The sequence below is a fragment of the Bombina bombina genome, chromosome 1, assembly GCF_027579735.1.
Source record: "Bombina bombina isolate aBomBom1 chromosome 1, aBomBom1.pri, whole genome shotgun sequence".
Classification (NCBI taxonomy): domain Eukaryota; kingdom Metazoa; phylum Chordata; class Amphibia; order Anura; family Bombinatoridae; genus Bombina; species Bombina bombina.
Window position 1 is genome coordinate 58,074,897 of NC_069499.1, and position 27,745 is coordinate 58,102,641.

The following is a 27,745-nucleotide window of genomic DNA, read 5'->3' on the forward strand; positions in this document are numbered from 1 at the left end:
GAAGGAGGAGCCCATGAATTAGAAGGTCCTTCCTCAACAGAAGCCTCCAAGATGGTAGAGATAACATGTCCATCTGTATACCAAATCCCACAAGGCGAAGTCGGTGCTATGAGGATCACCAAAGCACTCTCCTGCTAGATTTGAGCAATAGCCCGAAGAAGAAAGGCAAACGGAGGCAAAAACTGGAGAACACTTCCGGATGGAGTTTCCACTCCCCTGGATGAGAGGACTGCCTGCGCAGGAAATCCGCCTCCCAAATGTTCCACCCCTGGGATGTAGCTCGCCAACAGGCAGCAAGAATGGGCCTCCGCCCACTGACTTATTTTGGATACCTCTGTCATCGCTAAGGAATTCCTCGTTACTCCCTGATGATTGATGTAAACCACTGACGTCATGTTGATCGACTGGAACCTGATAAACTGGACTGAGGCTAACTGAGGCCAGGCCAGAAGAACATAGTAGATTGTTCTTAGCTCCAGAAAGTTTATAGGAAGATACGACTCTGGCTGAGTCCAAACCCCCTGAGCCCTTAGGGAGCCCCAGACTGCTCTCCACCCTAGAAGGCTGGCGTCTGTTGACACAAATACCCAAGATGGTCTGCGAAAGCAGGTTCCCTGGGAGAGATAATCCAGAGACCCCCACCATCGAAGAGAATCCCTTGTCTCCTGCTCCAGTAGTATTCGAGGAGATTAATCTGTATAATCTCCGATCCATTGCCTGAGCATTCTGAAACTGCAGATGGTCTGAGATGGAACCAAGCAAACGGGATGATGTCCATTGCCGCCACCATCAGACCGATTACCTCCATGCACTGTGCCACTGAAAGCCGAGGAGTGGACTAAACAAGTACCGATAATCTCTGATTTCCTGACCTTCCGTCAGAAAAACCTTAACTGATATGGAATCTTTAATGGTTCCCAAGAAAGTTACCCTTGTGCATGGGACTAAGGAACTCTTTTCCAAAATTTTCTTCCACCCGAAAGACCACGGGAAGGAAAACACCAAGTCTGTGTGAAATCTTGCTAGCTGTAAGGATGCCGCCTGGACTAGAATGTCGTCCAGATAGGACGTTACTGCAATGCCCCGTAACCGAAGCACCGCCCACAGCGCTCCCAGAGTCTTCGTGAAACTCTGAGAGCTGAGGCAAGACCGAAAGGAAGAGCCACGAACTGGAAGCGTTTGTCCAACTTGTGAATGGCACATGCACGTATGCGTCCTGAAAATCCACAGTTGTCATAAATTGACCCTCTTGGATCAAGGGAAGAATGGAACAAATAGTTGCCATCTTCAAGGACGGTACACTAAGAAAATCTGTTTAGACTCTTGAGATCTAAAACGTGGTCTGAAGGTTCCCTCTTTTTTGGGAACCACAAACCGATTGGTATAAAAAAAAAAAAAAAAAAAAAACAACAGACCCAGTACCTGTATTATAACTGGACCAATCATTCCCAGGTCTGAGATGTCTCTGCAGATAATCTTGAAAGCAGAAACCTGTCCAATTTGAATCCCTGGAACACTATTTTCTAATGCCCAGGAATTCTGAACATCTCGAACCCAAGCCCGAACGAAGACTGAAAGTCTGCCCCCTGCAAGATCCGATCCCGAATCGGGGGTATGTCCTTCATGCTGTCTTTGATTCAACAGCAGACTATTTGGATCCTTACTTTTTTTTATTTTTTTTAATTCTTTAAAATTTCAAAGGAGATTATTTCCATCAATCCAGGTTCTAACAAGGTCTTCCCCTTGTAATGAATCATTAAAAGCTTAGACTTAGAGCATACATCCATAGAACAAGGCTCCAACCAAAAGGCTCTGTGAGCTGGAACAGAGAAACCTGAAATCTATGCTCCCATTTTGATAACTTGAAGGGAAGAATTTAAAATAAAGGAATTAGCCAATATGAAAGCCTTTATCCTATCCTGGATTTTATCCAGGGGAGTTTCGGACTTAATAACATCAGACAACGCATCAAACCAATATGCCGTCGCACTAGTGACGGTAGTAAAGTGCACAGCTGGATGCCATTGTAAGCCCTGGTGTACATCCCTTTTCTAATTTTCGTCTATAGGACCTTTGAAAAATCCAACTATCCTCTAAGGATATAGTAGTTCTCTTAGCTAAGCTGGAAACGACTCCTTGAATCCAGCGCCTAAAACACTTGAAAATAATTCCTCTAGTAATGTTATCTTCCACGTGGGAAAAACATAGAATGCATGAGATGCAGAGAAAACTCCGGATGGAGTATGAGAGGAAACGCAGGGCACTGCATGTGGGCCATAACATTTTGTGGACACTATAGGTTTGTGGCATAAAGTGACAATTGTGAAAGAGGACTCGCTGTGCGGAACACATAGCCGCAGCTGGATTTGAACTCTCATCAACATACTCCCAAACAGCAAATGCCTTAAAAGGAGAAGGTTCAGAAAAAAGTATTTTTTAATAAAAATTGACACAAAAAAAACATTACAGTCGTTGGGGCGGAGCCTGGCCACGCAGGGACATGGTCGCTTAATTCCCGGCTCCTAAGCCCTGTGCCTGATAACAATTAAATAACAAGAAGGAATATGCCTAGAACATCTTTAAAAATATAATACAGGAGTGTGATCAATCCCTGCATGTGATCCTTAAAACTTTTTGAGCAATTGGCGGATCTTTTATAATACAGAAGACTGCGGCCTACCGGGACCGCTCACTGCACCTCGCTGACTGGCATCCTACCTCACATATTGCGGAGATATCCACCTCACTGCACCCGATTCTCGGGATATCGATAACCTCTTGAAGCAAACATCGGAAGGCAACAGATCAAGCGGCTCCCCGCCGAACGCTACAAAAGGCGGACACATGATCAGGCCGCAAGGCTCTCTTCCTCTCGCAGTGCCTAAACAACGGCAGCAGCGGCTGAATGACAAAAGAGGCTAGCGGACCCAAAGGACAAGACACCGGTAAGAGGGGAGACCTGTTTGAGCACACACAGGGGTATACCTCATCAATCAGAACCTCATACACGGGGTAACTCAGCTAAACATCATAGCACTGGGCCATTGGAATATCCCCACACGCTGCAAAGAACACCCTATTTTTTATAACCTAGCACCTCTCATAGCATTCACCAGAGAGATACTAGAATAACCAAAATACGACCTGCACAAATAAGCTTATACATCTGCTGGTACACAGGGAAAAACTTTGCTGTGAGTTATTTAAAACACTGGGGCAAAGTACACGTGGCCACTGTAGCTATTCTCAACCTAGTCTCTGACAGCTCTGTGACCATGTCTAGCAGGAAACATAATAAAGGTGACAAAAACATTAAAAGCACCAGTCTAACTAACTTTCTGAAAATACCTAATACTTGTTCGGATCAACCCCCTGCAGAAAACACAGAGCAGACCTCCCCACTAACTTTTACTCCAAGTCCTCTGCCCGACATGCAACCACAGGAACCTCTAACAAGAGGTGACTTAAATGTAATCTCCTCTAAAGCAGACATTAATGTGGTTCTAACAGAAATGAGGTCTTTATTTGGAGACTTGAAAAGGGATTTCCAGCAAATCAGCCAGCAGGTTACCACCTTAGAAACTAAGCAGACAACCCTGCAGGCCCAAGCCGATTCAAATACACAAAGGGCTTTTGAGCAAGAAGGGGACATCCAATTTCTCCTAACCAGGGTGGAAGACTTAGATAATAGGGGGAGAAGGAACAATCTACGCATCAGGGGGTGCCGGAATCTGTGAATAATACAGCCATTGAGGGCTTCCTGCAAGACTTTTTCCGCACCATTAAAGAAACACCGAGCTCCCCTGATATTATGCTAGAAAGGGCACATCGGGCCCTCCGACCAAAACCCCCCCCCAAAGCCCCCCGAGGGACATTATTGTCAAGTTTTTGAGTTATAAAGATAAAGATATCATCGCTCAGAGGGCCCGCGCCATCAAAGATCTCACTCATGCTGGTATACCTATCCAGGTTTTCTCAGACCTGAGCCAAATTACCTTACAAAAAAGAAGGGACCTTAAGTTTATTACCAGTGTTCTTCAGCGCCATAAAATTCAATATAAGTGGGGATTTCCCGTATCGCTTATAGCCACTCGCAATGGGAAACAAGCCATCTTTAAAACCCGCACAGACCTCTCTGATTTCTGCAATATTCTGGATGTAGACATTCCAGTACCCGAAGAAGCAGGATCCAGCCAAAGTGCTCTTGATTTACCAACCACAAGTAGGGACAAATAATAGACTTTGCACAGGACACTCATTTGGTACCTACCGAACATTTCTAATATGCCCTATTTCAACATCAGCTAAGTTTTGTTATGGTTATATTGTACTGTTTTTCTTGTAACTGGTTCATATGTCTTTCTTTTTGTCTTTATTTTGTTTTTCTCTCCCACCAGGGTATATTGTCTTTATAGACCAGCCTATTGGAACCATGAGTAACTAAAGGTTTGCAGGATAGTAATCCCATACTTGTAAAGATATCTCTAACTATGCCACCCCAGCCTAATAGCGGTAACCAAAGGCCCCTTAATTTTAGACCTTAATATCTATGATTCATTATGGGGGGAGTAATCTCCCTCCCTGAGCCTCCTTTTGCAGTGGCAGCCTTATGAGGCACACTTTCTCCAAATAGACCAGGTCAGATCATACACTACACTAGAGGCCTTCAGACCCCCTGTCCTGGAATCTTTAGCCTAAGTTTACCTACTTGAACCTCCTTTATTTACATTGTTTTTGAGTTGTTCTCATGGCTTATTTGGATGTAATTTTATCCAGGGAATCTGTTGAAGCTACTGTTTGATATATGTATGTTGTTGATGATGTTGTATCTAGGGGAATAATATTATTGCTATTCTTGTCACTCCCTGACCACGCTCTAATCCTTCTACGTCTTCACTATTCTTTCATTTGCTAATCACATCAGGCACAGGGGATACTTATCCCACACTCTTTGATACTTTTTGCTTTCTCTAAAACTTTTTTTCTTTTTTATCCTTCTTTCTCCTTTGTACAGAGAGACAACACTGCCGTCTCTCTAAAGTACATACCCTATCTGCTGCCCACATTGGACGTCCCCTTTCATTAGGGTCTGCGTCTATTTTACTTTCCTTCTTTCTGATTCTTTCTTTACACTCCTCTCTTTTTTCCCTCCCCCTTTAAGGGTTTTTTTTTTTTTTTTCTCTCACCCTCCCCCTTTCCCCTCACCATGCCATCCCACGGGGCACAAACCCTCACTTTGCTGACCATAAACACCAAAGGACTGAACATACCTGAAAAACGCTCCCATTTAATTAGAGACGCTATCAGAACACATAGTGACGTTGTCTTCATGCAGGAGACTCATTTTCGTAAGGGCAGGGAACCGACCTGGACAAATCCTAAGTTTCCGACCTCATACTTTGCCTCAGGCCCATCAAAAAAAAACGGTGTCGGAATTTTGATTAAGCATTCTGCACCTTTCTCACCTATACACATAGAAAGAGACCCTGAGGGGAGGTTTCTGATTGTAATAGGCCTACTATTCAACAGACTCGTCACATTAGTGAATACATACTTTCCTAATCAGGGACAAAACAGTTTTCTGACCAGACTAACCAACAAGATCCTAGACCTGCGTAAAGGAGCTTTAATTCTTGGGGGGGACTTCAATCTCCCTCTAGACCCAGTCCTAGACACGTCCAGAGCTACGGCTTCTATATCTAAAAAAGTGATTAGACAATGCAACTCCAGACTTGAAGAGTTAGAAGTTCATGATACATGGCGCACTCTTTACCCCACTAGACGGGACTTTACCTTCTTTTCCCACCCACACAACCTGTACACACGTCTGGACTACTTTTTTACAGATCAGTCCACACTGGCGGGGGTTATAGACTCCCAAATACTCCCCATGACATGGTCGGACCACTCACCTGTCCTGTGTAAATTAAATTGGCCTTCTATCCCAGACAGACCCCACATATGGAGGTTTGATGACTTCCTGTTGAACAATCAGCCAATTAAACTGCAGATAGAGACTAGATTATTAGAGTACTTCCAACACAACAACACAGGGGAGGTCCCAGGCCCAATAGTGTGGGAAGCACACAAGAGCGTGCTGAGGGGGGGAACTGATCAAACAAAGAGCTCTAAACTCCAAACAGCTGAGACTTAAGTACTCCACCCTTCTCCTTAAAATCCGAGATCTAGAGATTAAACATAAAAAACTGCCCTCTGACACCGCGACTACCAAAATATTGCAACAAGCCAGAAAAGAGATCCAAGATATCCATTCTATTGATCACCAAAAAAGGCATTACAATTGCAACAAACATACTTTGATACGGGGATAAACCCGGTAGGCTTCTGGCACGCGCTTTAAAAAGAAAACAATCAAAATCCCATGTTCACTCCATCTTTAATCAGCATAATCAAACCTGTGTAGATAGCCCTTCAATTGCGGAAACACTTAGATCCTACTACCAGAAGTTGTATAACTTAAAAGATGAGAAGGTATCAACTTCGGAGGCAGAAAGAGACCCCCCCCTTCCCCATATCGAGAGATATTTGAGTTCTCTCACATTGCCGACACTGTCGGATAAAGACAGAGAGGCACTGGACAATCCCATCACGGTAAAAAGAGGTAACTAAAACCATTGAGGAGTTGAGTACTGGTAAAAGCCCCGGGCCCTGACGGCTTTAGTGCCAAATATTACAAATTATTTAAGGATATCCTTTCGCCACACTTAGCAACCCTATTCAATGACATTGGACACACTCAAAATTTTCCCCCAACCATGTTACTAGCACACGTTACCACCATCCCAAAACCCGGGAAGCCACCTAACCGCCCTGAGAACTTCAGGGCCAATTTCCTTACTCAATGTAGACCTGAAGATCTACGCAAAAATCCTCGCCACAAGACTAAACGTCTACTTGCCCCATTTGGTTTCACCTGACCAAGTAGGTTTTGTTCCCGGCCGTGAGGCTAGGGACAACACAATAAAAGCCAATCTCTTAGTAAATTACGCCCGACATAATAATATCCCTTCAGTGCTTATATCAACTGACGCGGAGAAGGCCTTTCGACAGGGGTCAGCTGGGACTTTCTGCAGCTGTCCTGTCGAAAATGAATTTCAGCCACTCTTTCATACAAAAAATATTGGGCCCTCTACTCGAAACCTACTGCCCAAGTTAAAGTTAATAATATTTTATCTGAACCCTTCGACATCACCAATGGCACAAGACAGGGCTGTCCACTCTCACCCCTGTTATTTGCCCTTTCTATAGAGATCTTGGCGCAAAAGATACGCGCCAATCATACAATTTCTGGGATACAGGTGGGTGGCCAGGACCACAAAGTCTCGCTCTACGCGGACGACGTTCTTTTGTCTATCTCCAACCCTTTGACCTCTCTTCCAGAGATTCTAAAGGAGTTCGATGACTATGGCAAAGTATCTAATTTCCACCTAAATCACACAAAGTCTGAGATTTTAAATATAAATTTATCCCAAGCTGAGCTGTGTCAAATCCCGCACATATGTAAACTTAAAATTAAAACTCAAACGCTTAAATATTTAGGAATCAACCTGACCCCAGATTCAAATGGCCTATTTGGAGCTAACTACCCCCAACTGTCAAAATCAATAACAGACGACCTATCTGCTTGGAAAAATAAGAGAATTTCATGGCTGGGTAGGATAGGTGTGGTAAAAATGAATATCCTCCCCAGGGTATTATATTATTTGCAGACCTTGCCGACCCCCATTCCCAATACACTTCTTACGAAAGTTGCAAGGACAACTAGAGACATATATTTGGGGGGGGTAGAAGACCCCGAATCCCTAGACGCACCGTATACTTGGGCCAAAGACAAAGGAGGGTTTAGGGCATACCATGCCTCCTATTATAAAAAAGGCAATTAACCTTCAAACACAAGTGGAATGGTGCTCTAACATCAATAGAATAGACTTGGGCCCAAATTGGACGCAGCACGATTTTAGGAGTACAGAACCCGGGAACACTGAGCTGGATCTCTAGTAAAAATAGGCCAAACATAGTCTTCCATTACCCTTTCCTTAGTGAATTTTTCTCACAATGGGGATAAGACACTGTCGAACACCCACAGATTCTCCTCCCTCCCTTCACCACTATCTCCATTTACACACAACCCCGACATCCCGTTTTCGAACACATATCACATAAATATAAATAGGGCACAGCTAGATCAAACAATGTTTCATAGACTACTCCTAGATGGGAGATTGAAACCCCTAGAGGAATTGCAGCAATCGGGAGTTCCTCTCACTTGGTATCATCACAGACAACTTCAACACTACTTAAGCACTACTAAAAAAGCAATTTACATTACAAGACAATTTACACGGTTGGAAACACTCTGTCTACTTCCATCCGCCCCAAGACACTTAATCTCAATTATGTATAACCTGCTGTCTTCTCATAAAGAAGTTGGCTTGCCTTCATTTGTTAGAAGGTGGAACACAGAGTTGGATAGGGAACTGACGGATGCAGACTGGGATAAAATATTTTACAACCACACTAAGGCATCTGTCTTCGCCGGAATCCTTGAATCTAACTATAAATATCTGTCTCGTTGGTATTTGACACCAGAAAGAATTAGAAAATTCTATAAGAAATCAGATGGCAAGTGCTGGAGGGGGTTTGGTGAATCTGGCACTCTGATCCACATTTGGTGGACGTGCGATCTGATCCAACCCTTTTGGAATTCTGTCTTAGATACGATTGACTCCAAATTAAATGTCAGGGTGAGCAGAAATCCGAGCCTCTTATTATTCCACGGTCTCCCTAAGCTAGTAGAAAAACCCAAAAAACACCTCTTGTATATAATGCTCAACAGTGCTAAAACCCTAATCCCCAAATACTGGAAAACGACCCAAACACCTCAACATTCAGACTGGGAAAGTAGGGTGGACAGGTATTTGACTCTGGAGAGATACAGGTATATGAGGGATGACAAAATAGAACTACATGAGTACATGAAGGAAATCTGGAAGCCCTTGATCAGATAAAGTCACAAGATATGAAGGAACATCCCCTCCCTCCCTCTTTCCTCCCCCCCCCCCTCTTATCCCTCCCACATATGCTGGGGTCACCCCCTTCCCCTTTTTTTTTTTTTTCTCTCTCTCTCTCTCTTTCTATCGTCCTTCCTTTTCTCTTTTCACTAACTACTGGCATGCACTGAACCCTATGTCGCATGCCAGACCCTAGCGTACAGGTGCGCACAAAAGCACTTGAGTTGATTATTGTTGTTACTGTTTTTGAGATGCATGTTGCAGAGTTTGGTACACATCGCTACACTCCCCTCTCAGGTTGCAGAGGATAAGACTCAATGGAGTCACGAACTGTTTTCCTTCTAAGATCACGGACATTAGTTATCTAACTTCCGCCATCTAAATTCTGATTTAATGGAGTGTACTGCTTTATGATTCTTATGAGATGCTATTACCTTTCTGCCATTGTCATTTCTTGTTATTTTCAATAAAGCTTTTTGAAATAAAAAAAAAACAAAAAACAAAAAAAACATTACAGTCTCTTTAAATTTTAAAAGTAACTTCTTATTTCTGTGTTCAGAAAAAATCCAATTAGTATGTTAACATTAAAGAAGCAATGTCTTGTGCAGCAATTCCATATAAAAATTGCAAGGAACCGCAGAGCACTGCACGTGGGCCATAAAAATGTTTGGGACACTATAGGAGAAATTCGTGGCATGGATTGACCAGTGTCAACAGACTCCTAAACAGCAATCGCTTTAGAAGGAGTATTTATAATAAAAATTGATACATTAAAAACGTTACTGTCTCGTTAAATTTTAAAGTAACATTATCTTTTGTGTGCGTTTGTTCCATCCTAAGTCACAAAGGATGAATTAAACAAAACAACTGAAATTATTTTAATAAAAATAACAGATAAACGTTACTGTCTCTTTACATTTTAAAAGCAACATTTTTTGTGTGCTTTTCTCTTTAAATTTCAAAGTGTCACCTTTTCATTATGCGTGCAGGATTGAAATAAATTAGTTAGCAAACATTGCAGGACATACTGAACCTCAGATATTATGCTGAGGTACCCATCTGTCCAAGGTATAAATGCCATAAAACTCAAAAAACATAATTTACTGTAGAACTTACCTGATAAATTCATTTCTTTTCATATTATCAAGAGTTCCATGAGCTAGTGACGTATGGGATATACATTCTACCAGGAGGGGCAAAGTTTCCCAAACCTCTAAAATGCCTACAAATACACCTCCTCACCAAACCCGACAAATCAGTTAACGAAGTTGCCAAGAAGTGGGTGATAAGAAAAAAAGTGCGAAGCATAAATATAAGGAATTGGAATAATTGTGCGTATACAAAAAAAATCATAACCACCACAAAAACAGAAAATTTATGTTTAGCCTGATAAATTACTTTCTCCAACGGTGTGTCCGGTCCACGGCCGTCATCCTTACTTGTGGGATATTCTCTTCCCCCAACAGGAAATGGCAAAGAGCCCAGCAAAGCTGGTCACATGATCCCTCCTAGGCTCCGCCTACCCCAGTCATTCGATCCGACGTTAAGGAGGAATATTTGCATAGGAGAAACCATATGATACCGTGGTGACTGTAGTTAAAGAAAATAAATTATCAGACCTGATTAAAAAACCAGGGCGGGCCGTGGGCCGGACACACCGGTGGAGAAAGTAATTTATCAGGTAAACATAAATTATGTTTTATCCAACAAAGGTGTGTCCGGTCCACGGCGTCATCCTTACTTGTGGGAACCAATACCAAAGCTTTAGGACACGGATGATGGGAGGGAGCAAATCAGGTCACCTAGATGGAAGGGCACCACGGCTTGCAAAACTTTCTCCAAAAATAGCCTCAGAAGAAGCAAAAGTATCAACTTGTAAAATTTGGTAAAAGTGTGCAGTGAAGACCAAGTCGCTGCCCCTACATATCTGATCAACAGAAGCCTCGTTCTTGAAGGCCCATGTGGAAGCCACAGCCCTAGTGGAATGAGCCGTGATTCTTTCGGGAGGCTGCCGTCCGGCAGTCTCGTAAGCCAATCTGATGATGCTTTTAATCCAAAAAGAGAGAGAGGTAGGGAGTTGCTTTTTGACCTCTCCTTTTACCGGAATAAACAACAAACAAGGAAGATGTTTGCTAAAATCCTTTGTAGCGTCTAAATAGAATTTTAGAGCGCGAACAACATCCAAATTGTGCAACAAACGTTCCTTCTTTGAAACTGGTTTCGGACACAGAGAAGGTACGATAATCTCCTGGTTAATGTTTTTGTTAGAAACAACTTTTGGAAGAAAACCAGGTTTAGTACATAAAACCACCTTATCTGCATGGAACACCAGATAAGGAGGAGAACACTGCAGAGCAGATAATTCTGAAACTCTTCTAGCAGAAGAAATTGCAACCAAAAACAAAACTTTCCAAGATAATAACTTAATATCAACGGAATGTAAGGGTTCAAACGGAACCCCCTGAAGAACTGAAAGAACTAAGTTGAGACTCCAAGGAGGAGTCAAAGGTTTGTAAACAGCTTGATTCTAACCAGAGCCTGAACAAAGGCTTGAACATCTGGCACAGCTGCCAGCTTTTTGTGAAGTAACACAGACAAGGCAGAAATCTGTCCTTCAGGGAACTTGCAGATAATCCTTTTCCAATCCTTCTTGAAGGAAGGATTGGAATCTTAGGAATCTTAACCTTGTCCCAAGGGAATCCTTTAGATTCACACCAACAGATATATTTTTTCCAAATTTTGTGGTAAATCTTTCTAGTTACAGGCTTTCTGGCCTGAACAAGAGTATCGATAACAGAATCTGAGAACCCTCGCTTCGATAAGATCAAGCGTTCAATCTCCAAGCAGTCAGCTGGAGTGAGACCAGATTCGGATGTTCGAACGGACCTTGAACAAGAAGGTCTCGTCTCAAAGGTAGCTTCCATGGTGGAGCCGATGACATATTCACCAGATCTGCATACCAAGTCCTGCGTGGCCACGCAGGAGCTATCAAGATCACCGACGCCCTCTCCTGATTGATCCTGGCTACCAGCCTGGGGATGAGAGGAAACGGCGGGAATACATAAGCTAGTTTGAAGGTCCAAGGTGCTACTAGTGCATCCACTAGAGCCGCCTTGGGATCCCTGGATCTGGACCCGTAGCAAGGAACTTGAAGTTCTGACGAGAGGCCATCAGATCCATGTCTGGAATGCCCCACAGTTGAGTGACTTGGGCAAAGATTTCCGGATGGAGTTCCCACTCCCCCGGATGCAATGTCTGACGACTCAGAAAATCCGCTTCCCAATTTTCCACTCCTGGGATGTGGATAGCAGACAGGTGGCAGGAGTGAGACTCCGCCCATAGAATGATTTTGGTCACTTCTTCCATCGCCAGGGAACTCCTTGTTCCCCCCTGATGGTTGATGTACGCAACAGTTGTCATGTTGTCTGATTGAAACCGTATGAACTTGGCCCTCGCTAGCTGAGCCAAGCCTTGAGAGCATTGAATATCGCTCTCAGTTCCAGAATATTTATCGGTAGAAGAGATTCTTTCCCGAGACCAAAGACCCTGAGCTTTCAGGGATCCCCAGACCGCGCCCCAGCCCATCAGACTGGCGTCGGTCGTGACAATGACCCACTCTGGTCTGCGGAAGGTCATCCCTTGTGACAGGTTGTCCAGGGACAGCCACCAACGGAGTGAGTCTCTGGTCCTCTGATTTACTTGTATCCTCGGAGACAAGTTTGTATAGTCCCCATTCCACTGACTGAGCATGCACAGTTGTAATGGGTCTTAGATGAATGCGCGCAAAAGGAACTATGTCCATTGCCGCTACCATCAACCTATCACTTCCATGCACTGCGCTATGGAAGGAAGAGGAACGGAATGAAGTATCCGACAAGAGTCTAGAAGTTTTGTTTTTCTGGCCTCTGTCAGAAAAATCCTCATTTCTAAGGAGTCTATTATTGTTCCCAAGAAGGGAACCCTGTTGACGGAGATAGAGAACTCTTTTCCACGTTCACTTTCCATCCGTGAGATCTGAGAAAGGCCAGGACAATGTCCGTGTGAGCCTTTGCTTGAGGAAGGGACGACGCTTGAATCAGAATGTCGTCCAAGTAAGGTACTACAGCAATGCCCCTTGGTCTTAGCACAGCTAGAAGGGACCCTAGTACCTTTGTGAAAATCCTTGAGCAGTGGCTAATCCAAAGGAAGCGCCACGAACTGGTAATGCTTGTCCAGGAATGCGAACCTTAGGAACCGATGATGTTCCTTGTGGATAGGAAATTGTAGATACGCATCCTTTAAATCCACCGTGGTCATGAATTGACCTTCCTGGATGGAAGGAAGAATTGTTCGAATGGGTTTCCATTTTGAACGATGGAACCTTGAGAAACTTGTTTAAGATCTTGAGATCTAAGATTGGTCTGAACGTTCCCTCTTTTTTGGGAACTATGAACAGATTGGAGTAGAACCCCATCCCTTGTTCTCCTAATGGAACAGGATGAATCACTCCCATTTTTAACAGGTCTTCTACACAACGTAAGAATGCCTGTCTTTTTATGTGGTCTGAAGACAACTGAGACCTGTGGAACCTCCCCTTGGGGGAAGCCCCTTGAATTCCAGAAGATAACCTTGGGAGACTATTTCTAGCGCCCAAGGATCCAGAACAACTCTTGCCCAAGCCTGAGCGAAGAGAGAGAGTCTGCCCCCCACCAGATCCGGTCCCGGATCGGGGGCCAACATTCATGCTGTCTTGGTAGCAGTGGCAGGTTTCTTGGCCTGCTTTCCCTTGTTCCAGCCTTGCATTGGTCTCCAAGCTGGCTTGGCTTGAGAAGTATTACCCTCTTGCTTAGAGGACGTAGCACTTTGCGCTGGTCCGTTTCTACGAAAGGGACGAAAATTAGGTTTATTTTTGGCCTTGAAAGGCCGATCCTGAGGAAGGGCGTGGCCCTTACCCCAGTGATATCAGAGATAATCTCTTTCAAGTCAGGGCCAAACAGCGTTTTCCCCTTGAAAGGAATGTTAAGTAGCTTGTTCTTGGAAGACACATCAGCTGACCAAGATTTCAACCAAAGCGCTCTGCGCGCCACAATAGCAAACCCAGAATTCTTAGCCGCTAACCTAGCCAATTGCAAAGTGGCGTCTAGGGTGAAAGAATTAGCCAATTTGGAGAGCATTGATTCTGTCCATAATCTCCTCATAAGGAGGAGAATCACTATCGACCGCCTTTACCAGCTCATCGAACCAGAAACATGCGGCTGTAGCGACAGGGACAATGCATGAAATTGGTTGTAGAAGGTAACCCTGCTGAACAAACATCTTTTTAAGTAAACCTTCTAATTTTTTTATCCATAGGATCTTTGAAAGCACAACTATCTTCTATGGGTATAGTGGTGCGTTTGTTTAAAGTGGAAACCGCTCCCTCGACCTTGGGGACTGTCTGCCATAAGTCCTTTCTGGGGTCGACCATAGGAAACAATTTTTTAAATATGGGGGGAGGGACGAAAGGGAATACCGGGCCTTTCCCATTCTTTATTTACAATGTCCGCCACCCCGCTTGGGTATAGGAAAAGCTTCTGGGAGCCCCGGGACCTCTAGGAACTTGTCCATTTTACATAGTTTCTCTGGGATGACCAAATTGTCACAATCATCCAGAGTGGATAATACCTCCTTAAGCAGAGCGCGGAGATGTTCCAACTTAAATTTAAACGTAATCACATCAGGTTCAGCTTGTTGAGAAATGTTCCTGAATCAGTAATTTCCTCCCCTCAGACAAAACCTCCCTGGCCCCATCAGACTGGTTTAGGGGCCCTTCAGAACCATTATTATCAGCGTCGTCATGCTCTTCAGTATCTAAAACAGAGCAGTCGCGCTTACGCTGATAAGTGTGCATTTTGGCTAAAATGTTTTTGACATGAATTATCCATTACAGCCGTTAATTGTTGCATAGTAAGGAGTATTGGCGCGCTAGATGTACTAGGGGCCTCCTGAGTGGGCAAGACTCGTGTAGACGAAGGAGGGAATGATGCAGTACATGCTTACTCCCCTCACTTGAGGAATCATCTTGGGCATCATTGTCATTGTCACATAAATCACATTAATTTAAATGAGAAGGAACTCTGGCTTCCCCACATTCAGAACACAGTCTATCTGGTAGTTCAGACATGTTAAACAGGCATAAACTTGATAACAAAGTACAAAAAACGTTTTAAAATAAAACCGTTACTGTCACTTTAAATTTTAAACTGAACACACTTTATTACTGCAATTGCGAAAAAAGTATGAAGGAATTGTTCAAAATTCACCAAAATTTCACCACAGTGTCTTAAAGCCTTAAAAGTATTGCACACCAAATTTGGAAGCTTTAACCCCTAAAATAACGGAACCGGAGCCGTTTTTAACTTTAACCCCTTTACAGTCCCTGGTATCTGCTTTGCTGAGACCCAACCAAGCCCAAAGGGGAATACGATACCAAATGACGCCTTCAGAAAGTCTTTTCTATGTATCAGAGCTCCTCACACATGCGACTGCATGTCATGCCTCTCAAAAACAAGTGCGCAACACCGGCGCGAAAATGAGGCTCTGCCTATGATTTGGGAAAGCCCCTAAGAATAAGGGTGTCTAAAACAGTGGCCTGCCGATATAATCTTATCAAAATACCCAGATTAAATGATTCCTCAAGGCTAAATATGTGTTAATAATGAATCGATTTAGCCCAGAAAAAGTCTACAGTCTTAATAAGCCCTTGTGAAGCCCTTATTTACTATCTTAATAAACAGGCTTACCGATCCCATAGGGAAAATGAACAGCTTCCAAGCATTACATCGTCTTGTTAGAATGTGTCATACCTCAAGCAGCAAGAGACTGCTCACTGTTCCCCCAACTGAAGTTAATTCCTCTCAACAGTCCTGTGTGGAACAGCCATGGATTTTAGTACGGTTGCTAAAATCATTTTCCTCATACAAACAGAAATCTTCATCTCTTTCTGTTTCTGAGTAAATAGTACATACCAGCACTATTTTAAAATAACAAACTCTTGATTGAATAATAAAAACTACAGTTAAACACTAAAAAACTCTAAGGCCATCTCCGTGGAGATGTTGCCTGTACAACGGCAAAGCGAATGACTGGGGTAGGCGGAGCCTAGGAGGGATCATGTGACCAGCTTTGCTGGGCTCTTTGCATTTCCTGTTGGGGAAGAGAATATCCCACAAGTAAGGATGACGCCGTGGACCGGACACACCTATGTTGGAGAAAAAGGGTGGGCCTCATGGACTCTTGCTAATATGAAAGAAATGAATTTATCAGGTAAGTTCTTACATAAATTATGTTTTCTTTCATGTAATTAGCAAGAGTCCATGAGCTAGTGACGTATGGGATAATGAACTACCCAAGATGTGGATCTTCCACGCAAGAGTCACTAGAGAGGGAGGGATAAAAATAAAGACAGCCAATTCCGCTGAAAAAAATCCACACCCAAAAATAAGTTTAAATCTTATAAAGAAAAAAACTGAAAATATAAGCAGAAGATTCACACTGAAACAGCTGCCTGAAGTACTTTTCTACCAAAAACAGCTTCAGAAGAAGAAAACACATCAAAATGGTAGAATTTAGTAAAAGTATGCAAAGAAGAACCAAGTTGCTGCTTTGCAAATCTGATCAACCGAAGCTTCATTCCTAAACGCCCAGGAAGTAGAAACTGGCCTAGTAGAATGAGCTGTAATCCTTTGAGGCGGAGTTTTACCCGACTCGACATAAGCATGATGAATTAAAGATTTCAACCAAGATGCCAAAGAAATGGCAGAGGCCTTCTGACCTTTCCTAGAACCGGAAAAGATAACAAATAGACTAGAAGTCTTTCTGAAATACTTAGTAGCTTCAACATAATATTTCAAAGCTCTAACTACATCCAAAGAATGCAATGATTTCTCCTTAGAATTCTTAAGATTAGGACATAATGAAGGAACCACAATTTCTCTACTAATGTTGTTAGAATTCACAACCTTAGGTAAAAATTTAAAAGAAGTTCGCAACACCGCCTTATCCTGGTGAAAAATCAGAAAAGGGAGACTCACAAGAAAGAGCAGATTAATTCAGAAACTCTTCTGGCAGAAGAGATGGCCAAAAGAACAAAACTTTCCAAGAAAGTAATTTAATGTCCAATGAATGCATAGGTTCAAACGGAGGATCTTGAAGAGCCCCCAGAACCAAATTCAAACTCCAAGGAGGAGAAATTGACTAATGACAGGTTTTATACGAACCAAAGCTTGTACAAAACAATGAATATCAGGAAGATTAGCAATCTTTCTGTGAAAAAGAACAGAAAGAGCAGAGATTTGTCCTTTCAAGGAACTTGCAGACAAACCTTTATCCAAACCATCCTGAAGAAACTGTAAAATTCTCGGAATTCTAAAAAGAATGCCAGGAAAAATGATGAGAAAGACACCAAGAAATATAAGTCTTCCAGACTCTATAATATATCTCCCTAGATACGGATTTACGAGCTGTAACATAGTATTAATCACAGAGTCAGAGAAACCTCTTTGACTAAGAATCAAGCGTTCAATCTCCACACCTTTAAATTTAAGGATTTGAGATCCTGATGGAAAAAAGGACCTTGCGACAGAAGGTCTGGTCTTAACGGAAGAGTCCACGGTTGGCAAGAGGCCATCCTGGACAAGATCCGCATACCAAAACCTGTGAGGCCATGCTGGACCAGCAGAACAAACTAGCATTCCTTCAGAATCTTGGAGATTACTCTTGGAAGAAGAACTAGAGGCGGAAAGATATAGGCAGGATGATACTTCCAAGGAAGTGACAATGCATCCACTGCTTCCGCTTGAGGATCCCTGGATCTGGACAGATACCTGGGAAGTTTCTTGTTTAGATGAGAGGCCATCAGATCTATTTCTGGAAGTCCCCACATTTGAACAATCTGAAGAAATACCTCTGGGTGAAGAGACCATTCGCCCGGATGTAACGTTTGGCGACTGAGATAATCCGCTTCCCAATTGTCTATACCTGGGATATGAACCGCAGAAACGAGACAGGAGCTGGATTCTGCCCATACCAGAATTCGAGATACTTCTTTCATAGCCAGAGGACTGTGAGTCCCTCCTTGATGATTGATGTATGCCACAGTTGTGACATTGTCTGTCTGAAAACAAATGAACGATTCTCTCTTTAGAAGAGGCCATGACTGAAGAGCTCTGAAAATTGCACGGAGTTCCAAAATATTGATCGGTAATCTCACCTCCTGAGATTCCCAAACCCCTTGTGCTGTCAGAGACCCCCAAACAGCTCCCCAACCTGTCAGACTTGCATCTGTTGAAATTACAGTCCAGGTCGGAAGAACAAAAGAAGCCCCCTGAACTAAACGATGGTGATCTGTCCACCACGTCAGAGAGTGTCGTACAATCGGTTTTAAAGATATTAATTGAGATATCTTTGTGTAATCCCTGCACCACTGGTTCAGCATACAGAGCTGAAGAGGTCGCATGTGAAAACGAGCAAAGGGGATCGCTTCCGATGCAGCAGTCATAAGACCTAGAATTTCCATGCATAAGGCTACCGAAGGGAATGATTGTGACTGAAGGTTTCGACAAGCTGATATCAATTTTAGACGTCTCTTGTCTGTCAAAGATAGAGTCATGGACACTGAATCTATCTGGAAACCTAAAAAGGTTACCCTTGTCTGAGGAATCAATGAACTTTTTGGTAAATTGATCCTCCAACCATGATCTTGAAGAAACAACACAAGTCGATTCGTATGAGATTCTGCTAAATGTGAAGACTGAGCAAGTACCAAGATATCGTCCAAATAAGGAAATACCACAATACCCTGTTCTCTGATTACAGACAGAAGGGCACCGAGAACCTTTGTAAAAATTCTTGAGCTGTTGCTAGGCCAAACGGTAGAGCCACAAACTGGTAATGCTTGTCTAGGAAAGAGAATCTCAGAAACTGATAGTGATCTGGATGAATCGGAATATGCAGATATGCATCCTGTAAATCTATTGTAGACATATAATGCCCTTGCTGAACAAAAGGCAGGATAGTCCTTACAGTTACCATTTTGAATGTTGGTATCCTTACATAACGATTCAATATTTTTAGATCCAGAACTGGTCTGAAGGAATTCTCCTTCTTTGGTACAATGAAGAGATTTGAATAAAACCCCAGCCCCTGTTCCAGAACTGGAACTGCATAATTACTCCAGCCAACTCTAGATCTGAAACACAATTCAGAAATGCTTGAGCCTTCGCTGGGTTTACTGGGACACGGGAAAGAAAAAATCTCTTTGCAGGAGGCCTTATCTTGAAGCCAATTCCTGTACCCTTCTGAAACAATGTTCTGAATCCAAAGATTGTGAACGGAATTGATCCAAATTTCTTTGAAAAAACGTAATCTGCCCCCTACCAGCTGAGCTGGAATGAGGGCCGCACCTTCATGTGGACTTAGGAGCTGGCTTTGGTTTTCTAAAAGGCTTGGATTTATTCCAGACTGAGATGGTTTCCAAACTGATACCGCTCTGAGGATGAAGGATCAGGCTTTTGTTCCTTGTTGTGACGAAAGGAAACGAAAACGATTATTAGACCTAAATTTACCTTTAGATTTTTTATCCTGTGGTAAAAAAGTTCCTTTCCCTCCAGTAACAGTTGAGATAATAGAATCCAACTGAGAACCAAATAATTTATTACCCTGGAAAGAAAGTGAAAGCAGAGTAGACTTAGAAGACATATCAGCATTCCAAGTTTTAAGCCATAAAGCTCTTCTAGCTAAAATAGCTAGAGACATATACCTGACATCAACTCTAATGATATCAAAGATGGCATCACAAATAAAATTATTAGCATGTTTGAAGAAGATTAATAATGCTATGAGAATTATGATCTGTTACTTGTTGCGCTAAAGCTTCTAACCAAAAAGTTGAAGCTGCAGCAACATCGCCTAAAGATATAGCAGGTCTAAGAAGATTACCTGAACACAAGTAAGCTTTTCTTAGAATGATTCAATTTTCCTAGCTAAAGGATCCTTAAAGGAAGTACCATCTGCCGTAGGAATAGTAGTACGCTTAGCAAGAGTAGAGACAGCCCCATCAACCTTAGGGATTTTGTCCCAAAACTCTAATCTGTCAGATGGCACTGGATATAATTGCTTAAAACGTTTAGAAGGAGTAATGAATTACCCAAATTATTCCTTCCCTGGAAATTACTTCAGAAATAGCATCAGGGACAGGAAAAACTTCTGGAATAACTTACAGGAGATTTAAAAACCTTATCTAAACGTTTAGATTTAGTATCAAGAGGACTAGAATCCTCTATTTCTAATGCAATTAGGACTTCTTTAAGTAAAGAACGAATAAATTCCAGGTTTAAATAAATATGAAGATTTATCAGCATCAACCTCTGAGACAGAATCCTCTGAACCAGAAGAACCATTATCAGAGATCAGAATGATGATGTTCATTTAAAATTCATCTGAAAAGATGAGAAGTTTTAAAAGACTTTTTTATGTTTACTAGAAGGAGGAATAACAGACATAGCCTTCTTAATGGATTTAGAAACAAAATCTCTTATGTTATCAGGAACACTCTGAGCATTAGATGTTGACGGAACAGCAACAGGTAATGTAACAGTACTAAAGGAAATATTATCTGCATTAACAAGTTTGTCATGACAATCAGTACAAACAACAGCTGGAGGAACAGATACCATAAGTTTACAGCAGATACACTTAGCTTTGGTAGATCCAGCAACAGGCAGCGATTTTCCAGAAGTATCTTCTGACTCAGTGTTAACGTGGGACATCTTGCAATATGTAATAGAAAAAACAACATATAAAGCAAAATTGATCAAATTCCTTAAATGACAGTTTCAGGAATGGGAAAAAATGCCAGTGAACAAGCTTCTAGCAACCAGAAGCAATAAATAATGAGACTTAAATAATGTGGAGACAATAGTGACGCCCATATTTTTTTAGCGCCAAAAAAGACGCCCACATTATTTGGCGCCTAAATGCTTTTGGCGCCAAAAATGACGCCACATTCGGAACGCCGACACTTTTGGCGCAAAAAAACCGTCAAAAATGACGCAACTTCCAGCAACACGTATGACGCCGGAAACAGAAAAGTTTTTTGCGCCAAAAAAGTCCGCGCCAAGAATGACGCAATAAAATGAAGCATTTTCAGCCCCCGCAAGCCTAACAGCCCACAGGGAAAAAAGTCAAATTTTAAGGTAAGAAAAAAATGATTTATTCATATGCATTATCCCAAATATGAAACTGACTGTCTGAAATAAGGAACGTTGAACATCCTGAGTCAAGGCAAATAAATGTTTGAATACATATATTTAGAACTTTATAAAAAAGTGCCCAACCATAGCTTAGAGTGTCACAGAAAATAAGACTTACTTACCCCAGGACACTCATCTACAAGTTTTAGAAAGCCAAACCAGTACTGAAACGAAAATCAGTAGAGGTAATGGTATATATAAGAGTATATCGTCGATCTGAAAAGGGAGGTAAGAGATGAATCTCTACGACCGATAACAGAGAACCTATGAAATAGACCCCGTAGAAGGAGATCATTGAATTCAAATAGGCAATACTCTCCTCACATCCCTCTGACATTCACTGCACGCTGAGAGGAAACCGGGGCTCCAACCAGCTGCGGAGCGGCATATCAACGTAGAATCTAGCACAAACTTACTTCACCACCTCCATAGGAGGCAAAGTTTGTAAAAACTGATTTGTGGGGTGTGGTGAGGGGTGTATTTGTACGGCATTTTGAGGTTTGGGAAACTTTGCCCCTCCTGGTAGGATATGTATATCCCATACGTCACTAGCTCATGGACTCTTGCTAATTACATGAAAGAAACTGCATTTTTAAAACCGTTTTAAATTTTCATGGATAAATGATTTACTTAAGTCTCATAGTGCTAACTGCACCTGCATGAAGCAATAAAAACACTAAAAAAGGAAATTTATGCTTACCTGATAAATTGATTTCTTTTACGATATACCGAGTCCACGGTTTCATCCTTTACTTGTGGGATATATTCCTCCTGCTAACAGGAAGTGGCAAAGAGCACCACAGCAGAGCTGCTATATAGCTCCTCCCCTAAATCCTACCCCGTCATTCGACCGAAGGTATAGGAAGAGAAAGGGAAAGAACCATTAAGGTGCAAAGGTGACTGAAGTTTATATAAAAAATAAATCCTGTCTCAAAATGACAGGGTGGGCCGTGGACTCGGTATATCGTAAAAGAAATCAATTTATCAGGTAAGCATAAATTTCCTTTTCTTTTACAAGATATACCGAGTCCACGGTTTCATTCTTTACTTGTGGGATACCAATACCAAAGCTTTAAGACATGGATGAAAGGGAGGGACAAGACAGGATCCTAAACGGAAGGCACCACTGCTTGAAGCACCTTTCTCCCACAAATAGCCTCAGAAGAAGCAAAAGTATCAAATATGTAAAATTTGGAAAAAGTATGAAGGGAGGACGAAGTCGCAGCCTTACAAATCTGTTCAACAGAAGCATCGTGTTTAAAAGCCCATGTGGAAGCCACAGCTCTAGTGGAATGAGCCGTAATCTTTTCAGGGGGCTGCTGTCCAGCAGTCTCGTATGCCAAACGTATGATGCTTTTCAGCCAAAAAGAAAGAGGTAGCTGTAGCTTTTTGACCTCTACGCTTCCCAGAATAAACAACAAACAGAGAAGATGTTTGACGGAAATCCTTGGTTGCTTGTAAGTAAAACTTCAAAGCACGAACCACGTCTAAGTTATGTAACAGACGCTCCTTCTTAGAAGAAGGATTAGGACACAGAGAAGGAACAACAATTTCCTGATTAATATTCTTATTTGAAACAACCTTAGGAAGGAATCCAGGTTTAGTACGCAAAACCACCTTATCAGAATGGAATATAAGATAAGGGGAATACCATTGCAATGCAGAAAGCTCAGAAACTCTTCGAGCAGAAGAGATAGCAACTAAAAACAAAACTTTCCAAGATAACAGCTTAATATCTATGGAATGCATGGGTTCAAACGGAACCCCTTGAAGAACATTAAGAACTAAATTCAAGCTCCATGGCGGAGCAATCGGTTTAAACACAGGCTTGATTCTGATTAAAGCCTTACAAAATGCCTGAACATCTGGGACATCTGCCAGACGCTTGTGAAGCAAAATTGACAAAGCAGAAATTTGTCCCTTCAAGGAACTAGCTGATAATCCCTTCTCCAATCCTTCTTGGAATCCTGATCTTACTCCATGAGTAACCCTTGGATTCACACCAATAAAGATATTTACGCCATATCTTATGGTAAATTATTCTAGTGATCGGCTTGCGAGCCTGAATCAGGATATCAATGACCGGCTCAGAGAAAACCCGTTTAGATAAAATCAAGCGTTCAATCTCCAAGCAGTCAGCTGCAGAGAAGCTAAGCCCTCTCCTGTTTGATTCTGGCAATCACACGAGGAAGGAGAGGAAAAGGTGGAAACACATAGGCCAGGTTGAACGACCAAGGTACTGCTAGAGCATCTATCAGTACAGCCTGGGGATCCCTTGACCTGGACCCCTAACGTGGAAGCTTGGCATTCTGTCGAGATGCCATCAGATCCAACTCTGGTGTGCCCCATTAATGAATCAAGGCTGCAAACACCTCCGGATGGAGTTCCCACTCCGGATGAAAAGTCTGACGACTTAGAAAATCCGCCTCCCAGTTCTCTACTCCTGGGATATAGATCGCAGACAGATGGCAAGAGTGAGTCTCTGCCCATCGGATTATCTTTGATACTTCTATCATCGCTAGAGAACGCCTTGTTCCCCCCTGATGAATGATATATGCCACAGTCGTGATATTGTCCGACTGGAATCTTATGAATTTGGCCGAAGACAACTGAGGCCACGCCAGCAGCACGTTGAATATCGCTCTCAGTTCCAGAATATTGATTGGTAATTGAGACTCCGCCTGAGTCCACACACCCTGAGCCTTCAGGGAATTTCAGACTGCACCCAGCCCAGAAGACTGGCGTCCTTCATTACTATTACCCAAGATGGTCTGCGGAAGCACGTCTCTTGGGACAGATTGTCCTGCGACAACCACCACCGAAGAGAGTCTCTGGTCTCTTGATCCAGATTTATCAGAGGAGATAAATTTGCATAATCCCCATTCCACTGACTGAGCATGCACAGTTGTAGTGGTCTTAGATGAAAGCGAGCAAACGGGATGATATCCATTGCTTCTATCATTAGTCCGATGACTTCCATACACTGAGCCACTGATGGCCGCTGAATGGACTGCAGAGCCCTGCAAGTATTTAGAATCTTTGATTTTCTGACTTCTGTCAGAAATATTGTCATATTTTCTGAGTCTATCAGAGTTCCAAAAAATGGAACTCTGGTCTGTGGAACTAGTGAACTCTTTCCTACATTCACTTTCCAACCGTGAATTCTCAGAAATGACAACACGATGTCCGTGTGAGATTTGGACAGATGAAATGTGGACGCCTGAATCAGGATATCGTCCAGATAGGGCGCTACTGCTATGCCTCGCGGCCTGAGAACCGCTAGAAGAGACCCTAGAACCTTTGTGAAGATCCTGGGAGCCGTGGCCAACCCGAAGGGCAGAGCCACAAACTGATAATGTTTGTCCTGAAATACAAATCGCAGGAACTGATGGTGATCCTTGTGGACAGGAATGTGAAGATACGCATCCTTCAGGTCCACCGTGGTCATGTATTGACCCTCCTGGATCATAGGCAGAATTGTACGAATAGTCTCCATCTTGAACGATGGGACTCTGAGAAACTTGTTTAGACACTTCAGATCTAGAATCGGTCTGAAAGTTCCCTCTTTCTTGGGAACCACGAAAAGGTTTGAATAGAACCCCTGCCATTGTTCCCGATCTGGAACTGGACAAATTAAACCCATGGTGTAGAGGTCTTTTACACAGCGTAAGAACGCCTCTCTTTTTGTCTGGTCCACAGACAATCATGAAAGACGAAATCTTCCCCTTGGGGGAAGTCTTTGAAATCCAACTGATAGCCCTGGGCCACAATTTCCAATGCCCAGGGATCCTGTACATCCCTTGCCCAAGCATGAGCAAAGAAAGAGAGTCTGCCCCCTACTAGATCCGGTCCCGGATCGGGGCTACCCCTTCATGCTGTCTTGGTAGCAGCAGCGGGCTTTTTGACTTGTTTACCTTTATTCCAGGTCTGATTAGGTCTCTAGACCGCCTTGGATTGCGCAAAGTTCCCTTCCTGCTTAGTGGAGGAAGGGGAAGCAGAAGATGTTCCTTTAAAATTTCGAAAGGAACGAAAATTATTTTGTTTACTCCTCATCTTGAGGGGCTTGTCCTGAGGTAGGGCGTGACCCTTACCTCCAGTAATGTCAGAGATTATTTCCTTCAGTTCAGGCACGAATAGGGTCTTACCCTTGAAAGGAATAGTCAAAAGCTTAAGATTTAGACGATACGTCAGCCGACCATGACTTTAGCCATAACGCTCTACGTGCTACAATGGCAAAGCCTGCATTTTTCGCTGCTAACTTTGCAAGTTGAAAAGCAGCATCCGTCATAAAAGAATTTGCTAGCTTAAGAGCCTTAATTCTGTCTAAAATGTCCTCTAAAGGTGTCTCAACCTTCAGAGACTCTTCCAGGGCGTCAAACCAAAAAGCAGCCGCAGTAGTTACTGGAACCAAGCAAGCTATAGGCTGTAAGAGAAAACCCTGGTGAACAAAAATTTTCTTTAGAAGACCCTCCAATTTTTTATCCATAGGGTCTTTAAACGCACAACTGTCCTCAATGGGTATAGTTGTACGTTTAGCTAAAGTAGAAATAGCTCCCTCCACCTTGGGAGGGGGAGAAAACGGTATACCTGGTCTATCCTATTCCTTCTTAACAATTTCCGAAATTCTCTTAGGAACCTGAAAAACATCTGTGTAAGTAGGTACTTCCAAATATTTGTCCATTTTACACAATTTTTCTGGGGGAATCGTGATCGGGTCACAATCATCCAGAGTCACCAGAACCTCCCTGAGCAACAGACGGAGGTGTTCCAGTTTAAATTTAAAGGACAAGACGTCCGAATCTATCTGAGGTAATACATTTCCTGATTCTGAAAGTTCTCCCTCAGACATAAAGTCCCTGACCCCCATATCAGAACACTGTGAGGGTGTATCGGAAATAGCCACTAGGGCATCAGAGGGTTCAGCATTTACATCAGAACCCGGCCTACTGCGTTTACCCTGCAAAACTGGCAGTTTAGACAAGACAATACCTCTGTAAGGGTAGTAGACATCACTGCAGCCATATCTTGCAAAGTAAAAGAATTAGACGCACTAGAAGTACTTGGCGTCCCTTGTGCGGGCGTTAAAGGTTGAGACACTTGGGGAGAATTAGGTGGCATATCAGACTGAACATCATCTTTAGACACACGTTCATTACCTAAAATGTAACCTTTACAGTGTAAGGCCCGTTCAGTACAAGAGGGGCACAATGTAAGAGGGGGTTCCACAACGGCTTCTAAACACATAGAGCATTGACTTTCTTCAATGTCAGACATGTTGAACAGGCTATGTAAATCCACAGAAAAGTTAAACACTTTATTTGAAAGTATAAAACAGTTTAACAAAAAAACGGTACTGCGTCTTTAAGAAATTTAAAAAAAAAAAAAAAAGCGCAAAAGTTCTGCAAAACCGCTAAGAATTAAACACAGATGCACAATCTTTAGATAATTCTGCCCTAAAAAGCATCCGGATATTGCACCCCAAGTTTGGACAGTGAAACAAATTATGACTTTTTGATTAAAACTCTTATTAACGTTTATCCGCACCTTGCCACAGCTCTGCTACCTGCCCCCAGGGATGTTAGAAGACACTGCAAATCACTCCGGTACAATAGTGATTAGTTTGGGCCCAACCGGAGCTGAATGCTACTGCCTGTGAGTAAGGAACCTGCGCAACTGAGGCGCGAAAACAGGCTCCGCCCATCTACTACGATGTATGCGAAGCTCAAACGCAGCATGAAAAACATCCCAAACAAGCAATGTGGGTATAACAAACACTAAAAAACGAGTGCAGAATTAGCCATATGGACCCCCAAAAATTAAAAACCACCAGCCATAACCTATGTTAGATTGCTAATAAAACGTTAGGCTGCCCCAGTGTCTCACCATGCATTAAACCATACAGGATCACAGTAATAACCTCTTTCACTGAACATAATTACTGCTTACCCCTTCCCTCTATGGGAATTATGTCAGTCAGTTCTGATACATCACAGTCTCCTCAGAAATAATGACTGCACATACCTCAGTGCTGCTTACAGCAGGAAACGTTCCCCACACTGAAGACTCTTCTGTTCTCCTCAGCAATCTTGTGGGAAAGCAAACATGGACCTCAGTTACAACTGCTGAGTTCATCAGACTCCAGGCAGAATTCTTCTTCTATGTTCTGCCAGAGGAAAAAAGTAAATTTATGCTTACCTGTTAAATTAATTTATTCTATGGTACGACGAGTCCAGGGATTCATCCTTTACTTGTGGGATATTATCCTCCTGCTAACAGGAAGTGGCAAAGAGCACCACAGCAGAGCTGTCTATATAGCTCCTCCCTTAGCTCCACCCCCCAGTCATTCGACCGAAGGTACAGGAAGAAAAAGGAGAAACTAAAAGGTGCAGAGGTGACTGAAGTATAAATCAAAAAAATATAATCCGTCTTAAAATGACAGGGCGG

The 27,745-nt window shown here is 42.7% G+C and overlaps 1 protein-coding gene across 1 annotated transcript in view; it reads right to left on the reverse strand.

Annotated features, from left to right (window-relative positions):
- The window catches only part of TDRD9 (tudor domain containing 9), a 680,447-nt gene that overhangs the window by 409,871 nt on the left and 242,831 nt on the right, over positions 1–27,745 (reverse strand). Inside the window, exon 7 of the mRNA XM_053706205.1 lies at positions 27,323–27,386. Coding sequence (XP_053562180.1) covers positions 27,323–27,386 — 64 coding nt within the window. The remainder of the gene's footprint in view (positions 1–27,322; positions 27,387–27,745) is intronic.